General features: G+C 33.8%; 1 protein-coding gene across 1 annotated transcript in view; it reads right to left on the reverse strand.

The window, feature by feature from the left end:
• Positions 1-4,160: 4,160 nt before the first annotated feature.
• Positions 4,161-24,415, reverse strand: part of LOC145265657 (uncharacterized) — a 209,279-nt gene continuing 189,024 nt past the window's right edge. Inside the window, exon 7 of the mRNA XM_080121722.1 lies at positions 4,161-6,248. Within this exon, the coding sequence (XP_079977848.1) occupies positions 4,726-6,248 (1,523 nt within the window). The 3' untranslated portion in view covers positions 4,161-4,725. The remainder of the gene's footprint in view (positions 6,249-24,415) is intronic.

A 24,415-nucleotide genomic window follows, 5' to 3' on the forward strand; every position in this document is an offset into this window, starting at 1 on the left:
AATTTTACTATTTTCATAAAAAATCCAATTAAAATTGATATATTTATATGGAATACATTGAAAGAAAAATAAACACATGAATTATAATTATGAATCACAACTAGCAAAATATCTCAACTTTTACTGCATTGATTAAACAAAAATTGTAAAAAAAAGCTAATTAGCAACTAAGTCTTTTAAATTTCACAATTCAAAAAGATATGTGGAGATGTATTATGTTGAATTTATATAGGAAAGTGATCCTCAGCTAAAAAGCTAAAACAAAACAAAAAATGAATCTTGTGTACACGAAAATAAAACTTGGTCAAATTGGTGATCATAAAGTGGGTGATCAGTTTACATTTAATTTATATAAGAAATTGATCCCTCATAAAATATTTGAAAAAAAGTTATATAAAAATAAACACAAGCAACAATAAAAAAAATAATGGAATTCTTTAGTAAAAAGATTTTAAAGAAATTTATCCGTAAAAAACAAATGTTTGGTAAAAATAAAAATAAAACGACCTCACTCAAAACAATTTAAAAAACAAAAGTGGAATTCTTTAGCAAAAAAATTGATACGTAAAAAATCTTTGGTACCCCCCCCCTTCAAAACCAAATTAAAAAAACAAAAAACAAAAACAAATGTGTTGCACTTTTTTCTTTTCTAGTAAGTTTATGAAAATTTGTGATGGCTCATTGTTTTATTTTGGTGATAATTTTATATTTAATTATATAAGAAAGTGACCCCCCCCCCATCTAAAATATTGGTCAAAGAAAAATAACAAAACAAAATAAAAAAAAATAAACGAAAAAAACAAAACAAAATCCCTAGTTATATACTCAGTTAATTGTACACGAAAATAAAATGTACTTAAATTGGTGATGGTCATAAAGTGGGTGATCAGTTTATGTTACATTTATATAGAAAACTGATCCCCCTTTCTAAAATATTTATAAAATGTTAAAAAATTAAATTATCTAGTGAAAGGATCAGTAATCGTACAAAGAAAAATATTTGATCGGTAAAACCAAACAACAAACAAGCACCCGAAATTTAAATCGTAATTTTGAACTTTCTTGACTGGAGCAATTTCGTTTCAGTTATTTAAAAAATTTTTTTCAATAACCTATAAATATGAGGTTACTTCATTAAAAAGAAAACTCCTCTGTTCAGTCTCAAAAGACAAGGAATACCCCTGTAAGGGGTGGTAGAGCGTGTACTTGGGAAGCAAAGGTGGTACAATTCCCAACCACACCTCTCTTGAATCGGCATTACTTGAGTCCAGTGGTAAGGAGAAATACAGGACGACTGGAAACAATGCAGAGATAAGCAGAGAGCACATACAGCACCTGGAATTCCCAAATTTTAGTACTGACCAGGCCCAATGTTGCTTAACTTTAATGATCTCATGAGAGCTGGTATGTCAACATCATTATGCCATATTTATTTTCTTTGCATTTAAAACAAAACAAAATTGCTCCATTCAGAGAAGTTCAAAGCATCCTTAAATCCGCCATAATGAATTTCAGTTTATCCTAAAACAAATCAGCCATTTTTAATAGTTCTTAAAAAAATCCTTTTTAATTTAAAAACATTTAAAGTGGATCAAGTCATTAATGATTTCAGTCTGTTCTATTACGAATTGAACATTGCAAAAAATAAATAAAAATGTAACGTCTACAAACCATTAAAAAAACATAAAACAGAAAAAAATTGTATAAAAATATATTTTATTGCTTGAAAACTGCAAAAGAAAATATAAAGTATTGGATAGTGTTAACATTCAACGTAAAAATTAATTTTGTCAATAATACTGAATGAGTGCACTTAAAGAGTACAGAAATGACTTGATGCAAATAGAGTTGACGCCGGTGAGGAGATTGGTTTGGAGGAAATTGACGCCGTGGAGATCGGTGCTACGAAAGCGACGCCGTGGAGATCGGTGCTACGAAAGCGACGCCGTGGAGATCGGTGCTACAAAAGCGACGCCGTGGAGATCGGTGCTACAAAAGCGACGCCGTGGAGATCGGTGCTACAAAAGCGACGCCGTGGAGATCGGTGCTACAAAAGCGACGCCGTGGAGATCGGTGCTACAAAAGCGACGCCGTGGAGATCGGTGCTACAAAAGCGACGCCGTGGAGATCGGTGCTACAAAAGCGACGCCGTGGAGATCGGTGCTACAAAAGCGACGCCGTGGAGATCGGTGCTACAAAAGCGACGCCGTGGAGATCGGTGCTACAAAAGCGACGCCGTGGAGATCGGTGCTACAAAAGCGACGCCGTGGAGATCGGTGCTACAAAAGCGACGCCGTGGAGATCGGTGCTACAAAAGCGACGCCGTGGAGATCGGTGCTACAAAAGCGACGCCGTGGAGATCGGTGCTACAAAAGCGACGCCGTGGAGATCGGTGCTACAAAAGCGACGCCGTGGAGATCGGTGCTACAAAAGCGACGCCGTGGAGATCGGTGCTACAAAAGCGACGCCGTGGAGATCGGTGCTACAAAAGCGACGCCGTGGAGATCGGTGCTACAAAAGCGACGCCGTGGAGATCGGTGCTACAAAAGCGACGCCGTGGAGATCGGTGCTACAAAAGCGACGCCGTGGAGATCGGTGCTACAAAAGCGACGCCGTGGAGATCGGTGCTACAAAAGCGACGCCGTGGAGATCGGTGCTACAAAAGCGACGCCGTGGAGATCGGTGCTACAAAAGCGACGCCGTGGAGATCGGTGCTACAAAAGCGACGCCGTGGAGATCGGTGCTACAAAAGCGACGCCGTGGAGATCGGTGCTACAAAAGCGACGCCGTGGAGATCGGTGCTACAAAAGCGACGCCGTGGAGATCGGTGCAACAAAATTGGAGCAGAGGAGATTTGTGTAACAAAATTAATGCTGATTGGTTTATGTGGATGTGTAACATTTTCATTTATAAAATTCTTTTTACTTAGCTTATCCAAAAACCTAAATTTGATGTATTAAAATATGATGGTAATCTTTCCCTTATACATAAAAAATAAGATCTCACATTAAATCTGATGATGTATAAAGTTAAAAACAGGCTAGTGATGGTTGAGGACATATGATGGATGCGTAATATGATCATTAAAGCCATGATATAAAAGATTGTATAAAAAATAATTCATGGTTTGTAAAATGTAGAATAAAATATATATTGAAAGTTTGATAGTATGTCAGCATTACCTCCCCTTTGATAACTCTCCAAAAAAAGGGAGTTTGATAACTCTCCTGACTGGAGAACTTCATTAACAATCTCACAAATAGGAACTTGATATATTAGTCCACAATGAGCATAAAGACTTTCAATGTGAAATAGGTCAACGGCTACTATCTGCCATGGAGTCTCATGCAGCATCAGAGGTTTTGCACTCTGCACTTTTGGGTGCTGCTAAAACATGGTTATACTGTATTATATAGAGTCTATATAATACAGTATAACCATGTTTTAGCAGCACCCAAAAGTGCAGAGTGCAAAACCTCTGATGCTGCATGAGACTCCATGGCAGATAATAGCCGTTGACCTATTTCACATTGAAAGTCTTTATGCTCATTGTGGACTAATATATCAAGTTCCTATTTGTGAGATTGTTAATGAAGTTCTCCAGTCAGGAATTGAAACTGATAAAGCAAATATTTGGAGAACAAAGAATTCCAGAGAAAGTTATGTGACAATGTTCCATACTTCATCTCAATCCATTTCAAGCAATTCTTAAAAGAATGGGGCTTCGGACATCACATGTCATCACCCACCCAAGTTTGTACAGTCAAATGGCTTAGCAGAACGTTGTGTCCAGGCAGTGAAATCTTTATTCAAGAAAGCTGCCTCAAGGATTTCTGAACTCGACATGGTGTTGTTATGTCTGGACAACTCTCCAAGATCATGCTATACTATGATCAGACAAACTTCTGTACCAAAGGGAGCTAACTGGGAGTATCCCAATCAAATGCACTAACAAAAACACCAACAAGGAAAAAATAATGATATGACTGTATTAGAAGCAAGCAAATTAGACAATGTACCATGATTAACATACAAAATATTTGCTCACACTGCAAGTAGGACAATTTGTGCAGGTTTTAAATGAAGAGGAAAGCGAATGAACTCTTGCACTTGTCACAATTGAGTAGAGAACCAAGGTCGTACATAGTACATACCCCCCCCCCCCCGGGGGGGGGGGAAACTATGTTGAAACTAACAGCAACTTCAGGTAGACTCATATAGAACTAAATCAAGTCCTGATGTACACCCAACTGAAAGGATCTCACCAAAAGCTGTACACTCAGTGTAGAAACAAACGACACAACAACAACAGTCACCTCTTAAACAAACATCCCTCAGAGCACCAGACACACATATCCAACAACAATACAACAGATCAAACAACCAGATCTAGATATACAAGCAGACCACCCAAAAGGTTTTGAGATAAAACAATTACAAATTGACTTTTTGGTTTTGTTTTCTCATTTAGTCATTTGAAAAAATGTGATGTGATAATATGTTACCATTATCTCCCTTTAGATAACTCTCCAAAAAAGGAGTTCCTAAAAAGAACACCTTGCCTTTGGAATTATAGTAAAATAATAAAAGAGAGGTAGTCATCATGGCCGCTTTCACTGTAAAATGCGTTGTGTTCTTCCTTCCTAAACATATTTCATAAAGTATTGTATTTACATGTATTATAAAATTATTTCATGTATCAAAAATAATTTGATTGTGGGTGTTTCAAATATGTGTTGATACAAAATCCTTTAAATGTCTTGGCACGTCAACATTGTATAAAACTGAAATTTTGCTGACAATGTTTGCAGATAAGCATTGCAATGTTGTGTTTTTTACTGGTTGTGGCAACAACTTGTTTTTCATTAAAGAACATGAAATGCAAATATCTTCGCCGTTTGAGTCATCAAAAAGTACACCCTGTGACAAGAATTGTTTGATGATCAACTTTTGCTCAAAAGGTAAATTACCGAAAAAGAAATGAACAGATATTGAATGGTGTCGAAGTAAGTAGTTGCCCTCTGCCTGATATATCAATGGCTTGTAGATGTCCAGTGGATAACTTGACGGGAGGCAAAAGCGAAACAGTGTGTTATCCTCAAATGCACCAAGGTCAACTCTCACAAGTTTATCGATGTTTCTTTTTAATATGGACATCTTTGATGCGCTTGTTTTTAAAAGTAGATTAATGATACTAGCAACAACATTAAATACCATATCAATTTTCATTGACACGAAAATTTTTTGACTATTATTTAATCTAACCAATCTAGAATTAATATTCAAGAAATGATTAGAATACATTTTCAATAATTTAAAAAAAAACAATTCAAAACCATCGTAACTCAATGTCAGCATCAAATTTAATTTTATGTAAATATTATTTATGTGTGGCCATATCTTAAAACATAAATCATCATGACACGTTTCTAATATCTCCAAGAAAAAAGAAAAAAGTTTCAAACCATTTTCAATCTCATTAACTGACCACATGCTAGCTGCAAGGGCCTGCAAGGTGTAAGGATTATACAAGCCAAAATGCTTTTCTAAATAGAGAAAAGCCTTTTGACAATCGTGATCAAAAATACCTAAAATCGATTCCAAACAAGATCTTGTGTTTGGCGGGTATATTTCAAATAGCGGAGTAGCGAAAGGCAACCCTTGAATTTGTGTGTACCTTCTCCAAAAATCATACACATGGTACAAATTTTTATTCAATGCAGCATAACAAGTTTGCATTTGATAAAATCTGGCCAAAGATTTTCTCGTCTCAGCACCATGTGATTGCAAAAGTTCAACTATATGCGTAAAGCCTCTTTGTGATGCCAGAAAGACAGCATTTTCTCCATAAATGTTTGTGAAGTTTATGTTAGCTTTATAACGTAGCAAAATTTGTATGCTAGGATGATAAAGTTCTTCTTCGACAGCCATCATCAGGGTTGTTTTTTTTTGGACATTCATGTGTTGTGGGTCAGCACCATTGATGAGCAAACACTTGCAAATGTCGGGATATTTTAGCGAAGCCATAAGTGGAGTCATCAGCTCTAAATTTGTGGCGATATTAATTTCAGAACCATTCTCTAGGAGATAAATTACCATGGCGATATTGCCATTCGTACAAGCAAAATACAATTTGGAGAATTCTATTGAGTTCATCACGTTTAAATTTGATCCGTTTTCTACAAGAGGTTTCACAATTTTTAAAGAATTACTTAATGCTTCTGCGCTGATGATCGAGTAAAATAAACCTGGAAAAGAAATTGGAGAAATAAAACATGAGAAATAAAATATAGGTAAAAAAATTAAAAAATATAAGGAAAAAATAAAATAAATAATATAGGGCAAAAAATAAAATAAATAATATAGGGCAAAAAATAAAAAAATAAATAATATAGGGCAAAAAATAAAATAAATAATATAGGGCAAAAAATAAAAAAATAAATAATATAGGGCAAAAAATAAAAAAATAAATAATATAGGGCAAAAAATAAAAAAATAAATAATATAGGGCAAAAAATAAAAAAATAAATAATATAGGGCAAAAAATAAAAAAATAAATAATATAGGGCAAAAAATAAAAAAATAAATAATATAGGGCAAAAAATAAAAAAATAAATAATATAGGGCAAAAAATAAAAAAAATAAATAATATAGGGGAAAAAATAAAAAAAATAAATAATATAGGGGAAAAAATAAAAAAAATAAATAATATAGGGCAAAAAATAAAAAAAATAAATAATATAGGGCAAAAAATAAAAAAAATAAATAATATAGGGCAAAAAATAAAAAAATAAATAATATAGGGCAAAAAATAAAAAAATAAATAATATAGGGCAAAAAATAAAAAAATAAATAATATAGGGCAAAAAATAAAAAAAATAAATAATATAGGGCAAAAAATAAAAAAAATAAATAATATAGGGCAAAAAATAAAAAAAATAAATAATATAGGGCAAAAAAAAAAAAAAAAATAATATAGGGCAAAAAATAAAAAAAATAATATAGGGGAAAAAATAAAAAAAATAATATAGGGGAAAAAATAAAAAATAAATAATATAGGGCAAAAAATAAAAATAAATAATATAGGGCAAAAAATAAAAAAAATAAATAATATAGGGCAAAAAATAAAAAAAATAAATAATATAGGGCAAAAAATAAAAAAAATAATATAGGGGGGAAAAAATGATATAGGGGAAAAAATAAAAAAATAAATAATATAGGCGAAAAAATAAATATTATGATAAGGGGAAAAAATATTAGAATTTTTGTGAAATGTTAAACGCTATTCGGTCAATGTTCACCGTTACGCCAACTGAAGAGGCCTCAATATAAAAAAAAAAAAAAAAGAAGACTTTTATGGTTTTTTTCGGGTATGCTGAAAACATATCGCGGCCGTCAGAACACCCCCCCCCCCATCAAATGTAAAAAGAATTTGTGAAATATTAAACGGTTCTTCTGCTCGGTTAATGTCGGCGCGTTCGCGTTACTTACGGAAAAACGGTTAATTAAACTGCAGAAGCGCTTATTAAAAACTATACATTGTCACTCCCCTCCAAAAAAGAAGAACGAAAAACATAAAACTGCAACCCCCGCCCCTAAATGGGTGCATTTTTCTTCATATCTTGTTTCCTGGAATTTTAAACGTTAGTTGTAATTTTAAAGGATCGTCCGAGTGTAGAAAGAAAGCACCCACAGAAAAAACAAAAAACGTGGCCACAAAGTGGGTGCTCATCCGTAATTCCGTAATTTTTGTTTTCAGCGCCCCCAAAAACCTATAATATAAAAAAAGGAATTTTCGAGGGTGGAGTAACACTTTTCACCCAAAAAACAAAACCAGTTACCCCCCCCCCCACCTCAACTCAATATTCTTCTGTATTTTTTTTTTTTTTTTTTTAACATGGGATGGGAGGGTGTTGTGTACCTATTCTTTACTTTCATCTAACAATTTAATAAAAACAGGTATCGTAAAACTTTAATTAAACTTGAAAATACCATTTAAAAATAGCACGGATCGGATCAATAAGTGCACTAGCACCAAATAACATTTCACTGTGTTATTTCGACATGAGCAAAAACATCGATGGCATTCCGTGAAAGGTAGGTTTACACGCTAAAGCTTTTTGTTTAACGCCACAAACGCTAATTTAAACTTGCATCAATTTTCCTACTAAACTATTTGTCCCCCCCCCCCCAATATCCATCCAAAAAAGGCAAAAAAAAAAAAAAAAAAAAAAAAAAAATTAACAAAATAATTCGCAAAGCGAAGCGCAAAGTTCAAGCCAAAATAAAATATCCATAAAAAAACAAAATAAAAATAAATAAATAAAAATAATCCGAAAAAGTGCAAAGTTCAAGCCAAAATAAATAAATAAATAAAAACTAGGGTATTTTTTTTAGATTAGGTCTACCTACCTCCACAATTTTCTTTTAAATGACGACTTTTGAGAGTTTTCTACTATGCTGAATACAGAAATCGCATTGAAATTTTGCAGAAATAAGTAGTTATCTAGATATTATGCATTGTATTCTTTGGCGGCCATCGTTTTTACGCGCGTGCGCGCGCCATAAACAAATCTACGCGCGTAACGAAGATGGCCGCCAAAGAATACAATGCATAATACAACTTTTACAATCGAGGCGGCGAGGCCGCCATATTTGCTTTTAAAATTCAGCCTTTTTTTACGGTCTTGGAACTGTTTTGGCCGCTATTTTTGTGATGAAAGCGTAAAAAAGGCCAAATTTGCCCCTAAAAAGGCTAATCTGTCAACCCTTAAAAAGGCCAAATTTAAAAACAATATGGCGGCCTCGATTGTCGTACATTTAGTCTAATAAAAATGTTTAAAAACTTTTTTCGCGATTTATTTAAGTCTTAGGGACTAATAATGTGTTTTATATAAAAATAAATATTTTTAAAAAATAATTTTTTGTCTGTCAAATAATTTATGCTGCTAAACTACACATTTGCCCCTTTTCTTTCTTAATCCTTTTGGTAAATATAGCGATACGTTACAACACCGACCACTCTAATTTAGTTTTTTTAAGGTAATCGAGGTCGCTGACAACGAATCTGATAATCAAACCCGTCGCAAATTTACTGTTTGCATGGTATTAACCCCTGAACCCAGGGACAATTTTCCGCCATTTTACAGCTTCCGTTTACGCTACGCGCGATAACATAAGGAGGGGGGGGGCTGCAATGTCGGAAAGACATTTTTTTTTTTTCAGAACAAAATTTTCGGTGCAAATCTATAAATGGTCCACAAGTAATCTTTTTTTACTATAAAAATCGGAAAAAAATCTTTATAATGTACGCAGTACGCACTGCATGAAAATGTCATATTCCCAAAATCACGTAAATCGATCAAGTAGTTTTTTTTATTTTTTTTTATTTAAGAAAATCAAATATTATGGGACATTTTGGGTTTATTACTGTACACAGATTCGAAAAAGTTGTCAAAAAGGCAAATATATGTTATCAAAGGCAATAATAAGTTACTTTTCTACCAAACTGGATATATTTTTTGTGTTTTTATTTAATGTAACATGTTTATTCAGCTCGAAAAACATGCAGTATTGCAGTGATTGCAGTGTTTACCGATGTATTGGACAATTCAAAATGGCGCCGCCCGACTCTCTAACACGGTAAATTTGGGAAAAGGTGTTATAAATAATAAACTAGACAAAATACTATGAAAAAAAAAACAAAACAAAAAAAAAACACACCGAATATATGTCAACCTATGTCACGGTAATATATATTGAGCGAATTTCTAACAGTATTTTGTCTAGTTTATTATTTATAACACCTTTTCCCGAACTTACTGTGATAAAGAGAGAGTCAGACGCCATTTTGAATTTTCCAATACATCGGTAAACACTGTATGCTTTTCGAGCTGAATAAACATGTTACATTGAATAAAAACACGAAAAATATATCCAGTTTGGTAGAAAAGTAACTTATCTTGCCTTTGATAACATTTATTTGTTATATATTTGTTTTTTGACAACTTTTTCGAATCTATGTGTACAGTAATACAAACCCGACATTTTGGTAATATCCATTGAGAGCGTATGGTTATGGTGGTTATGAGAAAATAAAGCTGTGTACGCATTATAAATGTTTCTTTTCTGTGTCTTATGTTATACATTAGTACATTAGGGGTCATTTCGAGTTAAAAGTTTATTTACTGCACCCATCTGAACTAGAGAAAATCATGATTTAAATGTGTATGTCTCGTCTAAACAACTAACGATGAATATCTAATATGGCCGACCAGACGGGTGATCAAAAAGTCAGATCGAGCGTACCGGAAACAGAAATGAGACTAACGAAATGAGACCAAATTGACAACTCGGAAATTCTAAAAAAAAAAAAAAAAAAAAAAAACAATTTCAAATTTTATTTTCTACTTATAGAATAAATGCAACAACACCACAAAAAAAATATTTGGGTACTGGTCGCGATTAGAGTTCCCTGTCGAACACCCTAAAAAAACACTGACTTCTCCCCACGCATGAGCAAACGACATGTTTTAGTTGCCATAGTAACTAAACGATCATGAATTTTTATCGACTTTGTTTTACTGTTTATGAATATTGAAATAAAAGACATTACTACACATTTATTAATAATATCTCACTTTTAATCACTTTTATCGACTTTCGTTTTACTGTTTATGTGTCACTTTTATCGACTTTTTTTCTTTTTTAAATAGCATTTTCTTTTTTAAATGACTACGTTTTTACTGTTTATGTCTCACTTTTATCGACTTTTTCTTTTCTTTTTTAATAGCATTTTCTTAAAATGAATATTAAAATAATTTCCCAACTTTTTTCATTTCTATGTGTTTTTAGTTTTGAGTGTTGAATGAAACTTTTTTTTTTCATTACAACAATAGTTATCGACCCCGGTTCTTTGGCTGACAAACGACATCTGTCGGCGGTTCTTGAAACTAAATTACACGCATTCGCTTCATGTTACTGACATGCAGAAGTGCCAATGGTGCCATAGGTGTTATTGTAAATTAACACTCTTAGCTAATTCCGTAAAATGAGATTCTACTTTTTTAGGCGAATTCGCATAATATCTCACTTTTATCGACTTTTTTTTACTGCTTATGTGTCACTTTTATCGACTTTTTTTCTTTAAATAGCATTTTCTTTTTAAATGACGACGTTTTTACTGTTTATGAATATTAAAAGAAAAATAATTACTAAACATTTATTAATAAAAAAAATGGGTGCTAGTGCACTTATGATCCGCGCTATATTTTAAATCGTATTTCTAAGCTTAATTAAAGTTTAATGTTTTTTTATTCAATTGTAAGGTTACAGTAGAGAATAGGTACAAAACACCCTCCCCATGTTAAGAATGGCTTTTTAAATAATAACGTTATTTCAGCACGGATCAATAAGTGCACTTGCACTAGTACCACAAAATGGTGATAGAATAATAAATTTACATACGTTTGTTTATTTAATCAATGTTATTTTCGCACCATTCAAAATTTATAAAATTAAAATAAACTAAAAAGAAAAGTAACTAAACAATTTTCAAGAAGCGCCGACAGATATTTGTCAGCCAAAGAACCGGGGTCGATAACTATTGTTGTAATGAAAAAAAAAAAAAAAAAAAAAGTTTCATTCAACACACAAAACTAAAAACACATAGAAATGAAAAAAGTTGGGAATTATTTTAATATTCATTTTAAGAAAATGCTATTAAAAAAGAAAAGAGAGTCGATAAAAGTGAGACAAACAGTAAAAAAAAAAAAGTCGTTAAAAGTGAGATATTATTAATAAATGTGTAGTAATGTCTTATTTCAATATTCATAAACAGTAAAACAAAGTCGATAAAAATTCATGACCGTTTAGTTACTATGGCAACTAAAACATGTCCTTTGCTCATGCGTGGGGAGAAGTCAGTGTTTTTTAGGGTGTTCGGCAGGGAACTCTAATCGCGACCAGTACCAATATTTTTTTAATTCTATATAAATAAAAATAAGTTGTTTTAATTATTTTGCATTTCACATTTTTTATCGAAGAAAAACTTCACGCCATCTTGTTTTTGATACACTGCTAGCGAAACATATTGGGAATGTTTGGAATATAAGATCAGTAAGAGGCAGACAATCGACTTCCCGGGTTTGTATTACTGTACACAGATTCGAAAAAGTTGTCAAAGCAACAAATATATAACAAATAAATGTTATCAAAGGCAAGATAAGTTACTTTTCTACCAAACTGGATATATTTTTCGTATTTTTATTCAATGTAACATGTTTATTCAGCTCGAAAAACATACAGTGTTTACCGATGTATTGGAAAATTCAAGATGGCGTCTCACACCCTCTTTAACACGGTAAATTTGGAAAAAGGTGTTATAAATAAAAAACCATACAAAATACTATTAAAAACCCGCCGAATATATGTCAACCTATGTCACAGTAACATATATTGAGAGAGTTTTTAACAGTATTTTATCTGGTTTTTTATTTATAACATCTTTTCCCACACTTACCGTGTTAAAGAGAGAATAAGACGCCATCTTGAATGTTCCAATACATCGGTAAACACTGTATGGTTTTCGATCTGAATAAACATGTTACATTGAATAAAAACATGAAAAATATATCCAGTTTGGTAGAAAAGTAACTTATCTTGCCTTTGATAACATTTATTTGTTATATATTTGTTGTTTTGACAACTTTTTCGAATCTATGTGTACAGTAATACAAACCCCACTTGTCTATAATAATTTAACGAATAATGATCACCCACTTTATGGCCACCACTAGTGTAAACTTGAATTTACGCCGCTGAAATACAAATTTGCCGAATTTTTGTTGGAGGAGCGTCAACGTGTGGGTGCTCAATTTACGTAAAATGCAAACGGTAAATTTGCCCCCCGTTTGAGTATCAGATTCGTTGTCAGCGACCTTTTTTCCGTAAGTAACGCGCCGACATTTACCAATTAGAATACCATTTAACATTTTTAGGAGATTTTACTGTTTGCTGTTTACATTGGGGGGGGGGGGGGAGCCCCACTTGGATTGCTTTTCTTCTTTCACATATAATTTTAAATGTTCCACAAAAGATTCATACGCCATGTCGTTTATGTTACTGCACGTAGCGTAAACGGAAGCTGTAAAATGGCGGAAAATAGTTCTTGGGTTCAGGGGTTAATACCATACAAATGGTAAATTTGCGAGGGATTTGATTATCAGATTCGTTGTCAGCGACCTCGATTTACCTTTAAAAAACAAAAACAAATTAGTGGTCGGTGTTCTGTTGTAGTATCGCTATATTTTCCATTAAAAAAAAAAAATGTTGTCGATAAACAACAAAATAGACAAAAACACCAACCTGCGGTAAATCTCGAAGGTTACTCTATTTTTTGCTCATTCAGCATATCTCCGCGTGTGCTTCTATTTCTTTTTTCGTAGACAAGTGTTCGTCGGTTTTATTTGTAAGAAATAATTTTACACGTCGGCCTTTATTGGCGCTATCTTTAATTCTTGGCATGCGTGTGATTCACGTGTGAACGTGATTTCACGTTATCCTCCCCTCCCTTCGTATTTAAAGCGGCTGAATACCGCGTGTTGGACGCACATTAGTGCTTCCAGACCTTAGAGATCTGAACAGGACAACCTGTTGCAACTTTCTCCCTATTTTGAGCCACAGGATAAGGAAATTGCCGTCACTAATTTGTATACCGAATTGAATTATTTTCCGGGATGGCACCTGCCAGTGCATAGCTCTTCTCTGGAACGACCCTGAACATCTAAAGCAGGGTTGCCAGACTATAATAAATGTTTGAAGCCAAATTTTTCAGGAAGAAAGGACAAATTAAAAAGCGATGCCACATTTTTTAAATGCCTTTTTTAAGGCAAAAAAAAAAAAAGCTAAATTAAAGAAAAATTGACTATATTGAAGTTTTTAACCCCTATATGTCTGTAGTTTTTTTTTTGTTCTGTATTAGTTTTGTAGTGTTTTCCTGGCAAAGACGTTACCTTTGAAACAGAAAAATATGCTTTGCCCCCCCCTCCTCCCTCCAAGCATATTTTTCGGTTTTAAGTTAATAGAGAACAGTTTTATGTTTTATTTTTAGGCAAATAATCTCATTACAATACATTCTACAGTTTAGATATTTTTAAAATTATACACGCAAAGATTAAAGAATATATTTTAATCTATTTATAGCTATATATCTGTGAAAGTGTGTGTGTGTGTGTGTGTCTGTGTACATTCCCCTACACAATAACTTTGTCAATTTTCAATCTACAGACTCGAAATTTGATATACAGGGTATTGAGATTTAGAAAAATCTTTGTAATCCGTTTTCGGCCAGAAATTTGGCTGTTAAGGGGTCAAAGTTCAACGATTTGACTTTTGAGAACTCTACCAAACTCCTCCGACAATTTTGGGTCTAAACACTTGAAATTTTAAATATAGGTTCCTTGGACATGGATTTAACTTAATAACTTGATTTCAGCCCAAAACAATAAATGTTAAGGGATCAAAATTGGGGCAAAGTTTTAAAAAATTCGACCGCTTCTTCGCTAGGTGTATCAGAATTTTTGTAGGAATTTTTGACACAAAACGGCGAATAAAATATAAAAATCTCGTAATTTCTCTGTTAAAAGTGGATTATTTATTTTCTTTATGGATTATACTTCCAAAATAAACTATTAAAGTTGTTTTAAAAGTAATAGAAATATATATATTTTTTTAAAGAGTAATGAATTTTCCGAACTCAATATTTTTCAATTTTTAAACTTTAAAAATCTATCAAAATTTTTCTATTGATTCTATTTTTACGATATTTTCAGGGTCAATGTGAAATTTTATGTTCTTTCCAATAAACCGAATATAATATTTTAGACAAACTTTTTTTTTTAATTCACGCCCTCCCCCATTTTCAAGTTTCTATTAAAAAGTAAATAATTAATGTACTCACAAATTGAAGAGAAAAGGTCAATAAATAATATATTCAAATTTAAAATAAAAAACAAGTAGTGTTTTTTAGAATTTTACCTGTAAAGTTTGAAGTTTAAAACCTTTTTTTTAAACCACGTTGTTTGTTTTTTCTTTTTTTTTTTATGGAACCTTGGTCCTTGCTCCTTTAATTGAAAACAAAAAATTTAGGGCTTGAATTACATTTTTTGAGGAGTTATAAGCTTGGAAAGACAGGGGGTCAAATAATTCACGCCTCCCATTTTGAAATGTCTATTAACAAGTAAATAATGTATGTATCAAAGTCTTATATATCACAAATTAAAGAGAAAAGGTCAATAAATAATATATTCAAATTTAAAACAAAAAAAAAAGAACTGTTTTTTAGAAATTTACCTGTAAAGTCCTAAGTTTAAAACCTTTTTTAAAAAAAAAAAACACGTTTTTTTTTTTTTTTTTTTTTTTTTTAATGAAACCTTGGTCCTTGCTCCTTTAATTGAAAAAAAAAAATAGGGCTTGAATTACATTTTTCGAGGAGTTATAAGCTTGGAAAGATGGGGTGGAATTATTCACTATTTTCACGAAATTTCTGACACATCTACCGCTTCGCTCTCTACCAAATTACTCAGACAATTTCTGGTCTAAACATTTGAAATTTTACATAAAGTGTATTAAGACATAGGGCAAACTTTTTAACCGTTTTTTTTTTTTTCTGAAAAATTGACTTCCAAGGGGTCAAAGTTTCAAAGATTTTATCATTGTAAACTATTAAGCGAATTTTGGGTCTAAACATTTGACATTTTACATAAAGGGTATTCAGACATGCAGCAAGCTTTGTAATCGGTTTTTGGGCGAAATTTTTGCTGCCAAGAGGTCAGAGTTGAAAGAGTTGACGTTTGCAGACTCTAAAAACTCCTCCGCCAATTTTGGGCCTAAACACTTTAAATTTTAGATGTAGGTTACTTGGACATGGGTCAAAGACTTTAATTTAATTTGAGCCCAAAACAATAAATGTTAAGGGGTCAAAATTGGGGTCAAAGTTAAAAAAAAGATTGATCTCTGAAATTTATACATATATATTAATTTTCTCTATGGTAGTTAAGGAAGCATATATATATATATATATATATATATATATATATATATATATATATATATATATTCACACTTTTTAATATATACATATGCACGTAAAGTTTTGAACAGTGCACATGGGTGCCCGGCATTGCCCGGCATTGCCCGGGTATTTGGAGATGTATGTTGAGCAAAAAAAAAAAAAAGTGATCAATTTTTTTTTAACTTTGACCCCTATTATGACCCCTTAAAATCTATTGTTTTGGGCTCCAATTAAGTTATTAAGTTAGATCTATGTCCAATGAACCGATATCTAAAATTTGAAGTGTTTAGACCCAAAATTGTCAGAGGAGTTTGGTAGAGTGCTCAAAAGTCAAATCGTTGAACTTTGACCCCTTAACAGCCAAATTTCTTGCCGAAAACAGATCACATCGATTTTCCCAAATCTCAGTACCCTGTATATCAAATTTCGAGTCTGTAGACTTAAAATTGACAGAGTTATTGCTTAGGAAAATGTACACACACAGACACACAGATCACAGATACACACAGACAGACAGACAGACAGACACTTTCACTTTTATTAATATATAGACTAGCATTTCAGCCCGATTTTCCCAAATCTCAGTACCCTGTATATCAAATTTCGAGTCAATAGACTGAAAATTGACAGAGTTATAGTGCAGGGAAATGTACACACCCAGACAGACACAGACACACAGACACGTTCACTTTTATAGATATATAGACTAGCATTTCATCCCGGCGTTGCCCAGGTGTTTGGATGTGTATACTGAGCAAAAAAAAAAAAAAAGTGGTAGCAGGAAGGCAGGCTCGAACCAGTACTGCAAAGGAGAAAAAGAACAGGAAAAAACCCCTGACGTCTTTGCTGTTACGGGAGTGATGTAGGTTTTTATTAAGGCTAGAAAATCGAAAAAACCGACCGCTCCCCCCCCCCCCTGTAGAAAAGTGCCCAGTTGAAGGTAAAGATATAAATGTTTTTAGCAAATTCTTCGATATTTGTCGTCTGAAAGGTCGAACTTCAAAACGATACTGATCTTAGTAAAATCCGTCGGCTCTGTCGAAAGTTTTAGGCAGACATGCAAACATACATACATACATACATTTATATATTGGTAACTAAACATTTTCGACCCAAACGTATTAAAAAGCTTGCCCTATCTCTGAATACGCTTTATGTAAAATTTCAAATGTTTAGACCAGAAATTGTCTGAGTAATTTGGTAGAGACCGCAGAGGTCAAATTTTTTAAAAATTGATCCCCTATTATGACCACTCATAATATATTGTTTTGGGCTCAACACACACAGACACACACACAGACACGTTCACTTTTATAGATATACTAGCATTTCAGCCCGGCGTTCCACGGGTGTTTGGATGTGTAAAAAAAAAAAAAAAAAAAAAAAAGTGGTAGTAGGAAGGCAGGCTCGAACTCTTACCTCGAAGGAGGAAAAGAACGAGGAAAAAACCTGATGTCTTTGCGGTTACGACACCGCCAAACCTGAAGTGACTCATGTTTAAATTAAGGCTAGACAATCGAAAGGAGAGGATAACTTTAAAAAATATCGGCGAAAAGCGACCTCCCCCTCCTGTAGAAAAGTGCCTAGCTGAACGGGAAGATATTAATGTTTTTAGCCAATTTTTCGATATTTGTCGTATGAAAGGTGGAACTTTAAAACGATACTGATCTTGGTAAAATCCGTCGCCTTTTTCGGAAGTTTTAGGCACACCTGCAAACATACATACATGCATACATACATACATTTATATATTGGCAACTGAAAATTTTCGAACCAAACCGATGAAAAAGCTTGCCCTATCTCTGAATACCCTTTATGTAAAATTTCAAATGTTTAGACCAGAAATTGTCTGAGTAATTTGGTAGAGACCGCATAGGTCAATTTCTTTTTAACGTTGACCCCTATTATGACCCCTCTAAATTTATTGTTTTGGGCTCCAATAAAGTTATTAAGTTAGATCCATGTCTAAGGAACCTATATCTAAAATTTCAAGTGTTTAGACCCAAAATTGTCGGAGTTTGATAGAGTTCTCAAAAGTCAAATCGTTGAACTTTGACCCTTAACAGCCAAATTTCTGGCCGACAACTGATCAATGATTTTCCCAAATCTCAATACCCTGTGTATCAAATTTCGAGTCTTTACACTTAAAATTGACAAAGTTATTGTGTAGGGAAATGTACACACATACAGACACACAGACACACAGATACACAGACACAGTCACTTTTATAGATATATAGATAGATAGATTTGAAATTTTACATAAATTGTATTCAGATAGTGCAAGCTTTTTAATAGGTTTGGGTCGAAAATTTGAGCTGCAAATATATAAATCTATGTGTGTATGTTTGCATGTCTGTCTAAAACTTTCAACAGCGACGACGGATTTTCACAAGATCAGTATCATTTTGAAACATGACCTTTCAGACGACAAATACCGAAAAATTGGCTAAAAACATTAATTTCTTCACCCTCAACTGGGCACTTTTTTATAGGAAAGGGTTGCTTTTTTTCGCCGATATTTTCGAAACTCATCCCCTCTATTCAATTGACTAGCCTTAATTTAAACCTTCCGGATAGTGATGAACGCAACGGCATCACATTTTTTTTTCCTCCTTTACGGTATGGGTTTCAGCCTGCCTGCCTACTACCACTTTTTATGTTTTTGCTCAACACACACCTTCCTTTAAACACCCGGGCAACGCCGGGCACCCAGGCTAGTATTTTATAAAGCTGAAGTGTGTGTGTATATATATATATATTTATAGGAGTAAATATATATATATATATATATATATATATATTTACTCCTATAAATTCGTTTTTCTTTTGTGTGTATTGATATTCATATTAAAAACCCTCTTTTCTAATTATTTACAAAAAAATACAATTTTGTTATATATGGGTCATGGAATTGCATTCACCAGCAAAGGGTCTCGCTAATTTGCATATTCTTTTAAACATTCATTTTAATAAATTCCCTATTAGTTGCTTCGGTTTTCTTATGTAATGATCATCTTTAGTTAACTATTACGGTTAATTATACTCATGCAGATATTCTACATGATTTATACTTGCATAATATTTGCGTAAAAAGTTTATAGTAAACACAAAATTGTTTCCATATATATACGTATCTATCTATATATATATAAAAGTGAACGCGTGTGTGTGAGTGTGTGAGTGTGTGTCTGTGTACATTTCCCTAAGCAATAACTCTGTCAATTTTAAGTCTACAGACTCGAAATTTGATATACAGGAAAAGTAAATGTGATTGGTTTCTGGGCAGAAATTTTGCGATTAAGGGGTCCAAGTTCAACGATTTGACCTTTGAGAACTCTACTAAACTCCTCCGACAATTTCGGGTTTAAACATTTGAAATTTTAGATATAGATTCCTTGGACATGGATCTAACTTAACTTTATTTGAGCCCTAAACAATAAATTTTAAGGGGTCGTAATAGGGGTCAAAGTTAAAAAAAATTGACCGTTTCTTTTTGTTTTTTTTGCTCAACATACACTTCAAAACACCCGGGCAACGCCGGGCCAAAATGCTAGTCTATATATATATAAAAGTGAAAGTGTGTGTGTGTGTGTGTGTGTACATTTCCCTACGCAATAACTCTGTCAATTTTAAGTCTACAGATTCGAAATTTGATATACAGGGTACTGAGATTTGGGAAAATCGATGTGATTGGTTTTCGGACAGAAATTTTGCGATTAAGGGGTCAAAGTTCAACGATTTGACTTTTGAGAACTCTACTAAACTCCTCGTACAATTTTGGGTCTAAAGACATGAAATTTTAGAAATAGATTCCTTGGACATGGATCTAACTTAACTTTATTTGAGCCCTAAACAATAAATTTTAAGGGGTCGTAATAGGGGTCAAAGTTTAAAAAATTAACCGCTTTTTTTTTTTTTTGCTCAGCATATACCTCCAAACACCCGGGCAACGCCGGGCTGAAATGCTAGTACGTATATATTTTTGTTTAATAAATTTTGCCTACCAAACTTCTAGAGTTTTTAGTCTACAGACATAAAACTTCATATATAAGGTATTTGAATCCACGCGAAGCTTTATATTTGGATTTTAGCCCGGAAAAATCAGTGTAAAAGTGTGAAAATTAAAAAAAAAGAAATTTACCTGGTAAAGGTCGAACGCCACCATTAGGAACGCATAACGTAGTAGCTATTGGTTCATGTTTTAATTTGTAGCCTTGCAGTAACCATGTCTTCATAGCCCAGTCATTAACGGCAGAGGCAAAATAAATCGTGAGCTGAACGTTTTGGTTTCGATTCTTGGTTGTGGCACACAAGTCTTTTTTTAATTTTTTTTAATACTTTTTGAATCATTACTATATATTGCATCCAATCTATCTATGTATGTATGTATCTATCTATCTATTTATATATCTATCAAAGTGAAAATGTCTGTTTTTTTTTGTTTTTTTTTTTTGCTCAGCATACACCTCCAAACACCCGGACAACGCCGGGCACCCATGCTAGTATATCTATAAAAGTGAATATGTCTTTCTGTTTTTTCTCTATGGTAGTTAAGGAAGACTATTATACAGAAAGGCATTACTTTACATATTCACACTTTTAAATATATACGCATGCACATAACCTTATGAACAGTACATAGGGCCCGAGCAAAGCTGGGTGGAACTGCTAGTCTATATATATCTATAAAAGTGAACGTGTCTGTGTATCCGTCTGTCTGTCTGTGTACATTTCTCTACACAGTAACTCTGTCAATTTTAAGTCTACGGACTCAAAATTTGATATACAGGGTACTGAGATTTGGGAAAATCGGTGTGATCGATTTTCGGCCAGAAATTTGGCTGTTAAGGGGTCGAAGTTCAACGATTTGACCTTTGAGAACTCTACTAAACTCCTCCGACAATTTCGGGTCTAAACACTTGAAATTTTAGATATAGGTTCCTTGGACATGGATCTAACTTAATAACTTGATTTGAGCCCAAAACAATAAATTTTAAGGGGTCATAATAGGGGTCAAAGTTTAAAAAATTGGCCGCATATTTTTTTTCTTTTTTGCTCAACACATACCAACATACACCTCCAAATACCCGGGCAACGCCGGGCACTCATGCTACTATGTCTATAAAAGTGAAAGTGTCTGTCTGTCTGTCTGTCTGTCTGTTTACATTTCCCTACACAATAATTTTGTCAATTTTCAGTCTACCGACTTGAAATTTGATATACACTGTACTGACATTTGGGAAAATCTTTGTAATCAGTTTTCAGAGAGAAATTTGGCTGTTAAGATGTCAAAGTTCCACGATTTGACCTTTGAAAACTCTACCAAACTCCTCCACCAATTTTGGGTTGAAACACTTGAAATTTTAGATATAGGTTCCTTGGACATGGATCTAACTTAATAACTTTATTTGAGCCCAAAACTATAAATGTTAAGGTGTCATATTAGGGGTCAAATTAAAAAAAAAATTCGACCTCTGCGGTCTCTACCAAATTACTCAGACAATTTCTGGTCTAAACATTGGAAATTTTACATAAAGGGTATTCAGAGATAGGGCAAACTTTTTAATTGGTTTTGGATCGAAAATTTGATCTGTAAATATATAAATGTATGTATGTTTCCATGTCTGCCTAAAACTTTCGATAGAGGCGACGGATTTTCACAAGATCAGTATTGTTTTGAAGCTCGACCCTTCAGACGACAAATATCGAAAAATTGGCTAAAAACCTTAATTTCTTCACCCTCAACTGGGCTCTTTTCAATAGGGAGGGGCTGCTTTTTTCGCCGATATTTTCAAAAGTCACCCCTTGTTTTCGATTTTCTAGCCTTAATTTAAACCTACGTCACTTCCGGTTTAGCGGTTGTCGTAACAGCAAAGACATCACGTTTTTTTCCCCGTTCTTTTCCTCCTTTGTGGTACGGGTTCGAGCCTGCCTTCCTACTACCACTTTTTTTTTTTGTTTTGCATAACACACACATCGAAACACCCAGACAACGCCGGGCTGAAATGCTAGTGTATATATATATATATATATATATATATATATATTTATACCGATAAGATGAAACCCTAGTTTCTGTAGGTATTAAAAATTATTATTGTAATAATTATATCAGCCCCTTTAAGAAACTCGGTTCTTATTGTTGAACACTTGAAAGTTGAGATAGAAGGTCGGTCGTCTAAGCTCACATGCATAGATCATGATATTATAATCATTAGATCACTATGGCCGGATGTTACGATATTTAAAATAAATGTTAAAATTTCAACGATATTTCTCGCGGTTGAGATTGGATGGGGTTTATTACTTGCTAATGGAGTAAAAGATGGCTTCGTGGCTGGTTTTGGGTCTCCCGATCGGTAGCAATCGTATCGCCCCGCATTGATGATTCCCGAAAGGATGAAACACTAGTGTCTATAGGTATTAAAAATATTTTATATATTTAAAAAAATATATACTGCTTCCTTCATGATGTTTTTTATAAACAAGCAGCTCGAGCACTATAAAAGCGATAGGCGAATATTTATTTAAAACAAGCATTTTTTGAGGTCATTTACGAGCGCTGCTCTAGGTGTATCATAATTTTGAGGGAATGTTTGACACCCCTCACACAAAACTGCAAAAAAATATAAAAAAACTCGTAATTTCTCTTTTTAAAGTGGGTTGTTTATTTTCTTTGTGGAATATACTTCCAAAATAAACTATTAAAGTTGTATAAAAAATGATAGAAATATTATTTTTTATTTTTTAACAATCACAAGTCTTCTCAAACCAGCAGTAGTCTTTCAAACTTTGCTGCATGTTAAACAGATCGTTTGGTTTGGACCAATAGGTGCAAAGTTAAGGTGGTTGATGTAGCCAGCTTTTAACAACAGCACTCGTTCTCAAGTGTGGCATTTCCAGCTCTGTGTGTCATGGTTAAGACCATCAATTAAAACTTTGCAAAGCTCTTGCTTCAGATTGCTGTGGACCTGCTTTCTTTTCTCTAGAGCATCACAACTTTCACATACAAGTTTTCGCTGCTTCAGCCTTTGCAGAGTAAGTTCTTCCCATGTGTCGATGTCAATTTGTAAGACTTTCAAATTATTCTTTGTAGAGTCCCTAAACCTCTTCCTAGGCTTGTGTTGCGGGCGCTTGCTATTTTCCAGCTCCCCGTAAAAAATTTGTTTTGGGAGCCTACAATCTTTCATTTGAACCTGGTGACCCACCCAACGCATGTGAGATCTGATTACAAGGGTCTCAACACTAGAGCAACATGCTCTCGCGAGGACTTCAGTATCGGGTACTTGTGCTTGCCACTTAATGTTTAAGATACGTCTCAAGCATTTTTGGTGAAATCATTCAAGCCATTTAATGTGCCCTTGATGCAATGTCCATGTCTCCAATGAATACAACAGTGTGGTTAGCACACAGGTCTTGTAAATACAGATCTTAGTCCTGTCTGTGATGCCACGATCAGACCACACTCTCTTCTCCAGCTTTCCAAAAGCTGCAGATGTCTTTTGAATTTGCCTGTGGATTTCAGTGTCGAGTCAGCCATCCCTCGACAGAGAACTACCAAGGTACATAAATGAATCAACTACTCCCAGTCTAGCACCACAGACCATGTTGTTCGGCTTCACGTATGACTGGCCCGGTGCAGGAGTAAACATCACCTTTGTTTTAGACAGACTGATCCTCAGACCAAAGGCAGTGCAGGAGTCAGCAAAGCTATCCATTATATGCTGCATATCAGTCTCAGTGTGCGGCAAAAAAAACCCCAAAAACAAAACAACAGCGTCGTCTGCATACAGTAACTCCTTGACCAAGACATGATGCAGCTTGGATATGGCATTAAATGTTAGGATTAAAAATGCGACCTGTGGTTCAAAACTTTAACATGACACTCCTATCGCAATCTCGAAACGCATGAGCAAGTAGAGCAGCAAAATATATAGAGAATAGAGTAGGGATAGGGATATCACCTTGTTTGACACCATTGCCAACTGAGATTTCATCTGTGCAGTTCCTTGAATATTCTAACAAAGGTTGGAGGACACCCTACTTTCTCTAAGATTAACCAGAGAGCATCTCTGTTAATGGTGTCAAATGCTTTGGTTAGACCCATAAATACTTGATACAGTGGTATCTGTTGTTGAATGCATTTCTCCTGGACTTGCCGGGCTCAAAAAATCATATCCATAGTTCCTTTGCCAGACCTAAAGCCACTTTGTGACTCTGGAATAGCATTAGGACAAACATCCTCCAGTAACCTGTTTAATAGAAGTCGTGTGAGAACTTTCCCAGCAGCTTCCAAAAGCATAATCCCATAGTAGTGGTCACAAACATTCTTCTGTCCCT

This window comes from Euprymna scolopes, chromosome 40, assembly GCF_053919585.1.
Source record: "Euprymna scolopes isolate OS-2025 chromosome 40, ASM5391958v1, whole genome shotgun sequence".
NCBI lineage: Eukaryota > Metazoa > Mollusca > Cephalopoda > Sepiida > Sepiolidae > Euprymna > Euprymna scolopes.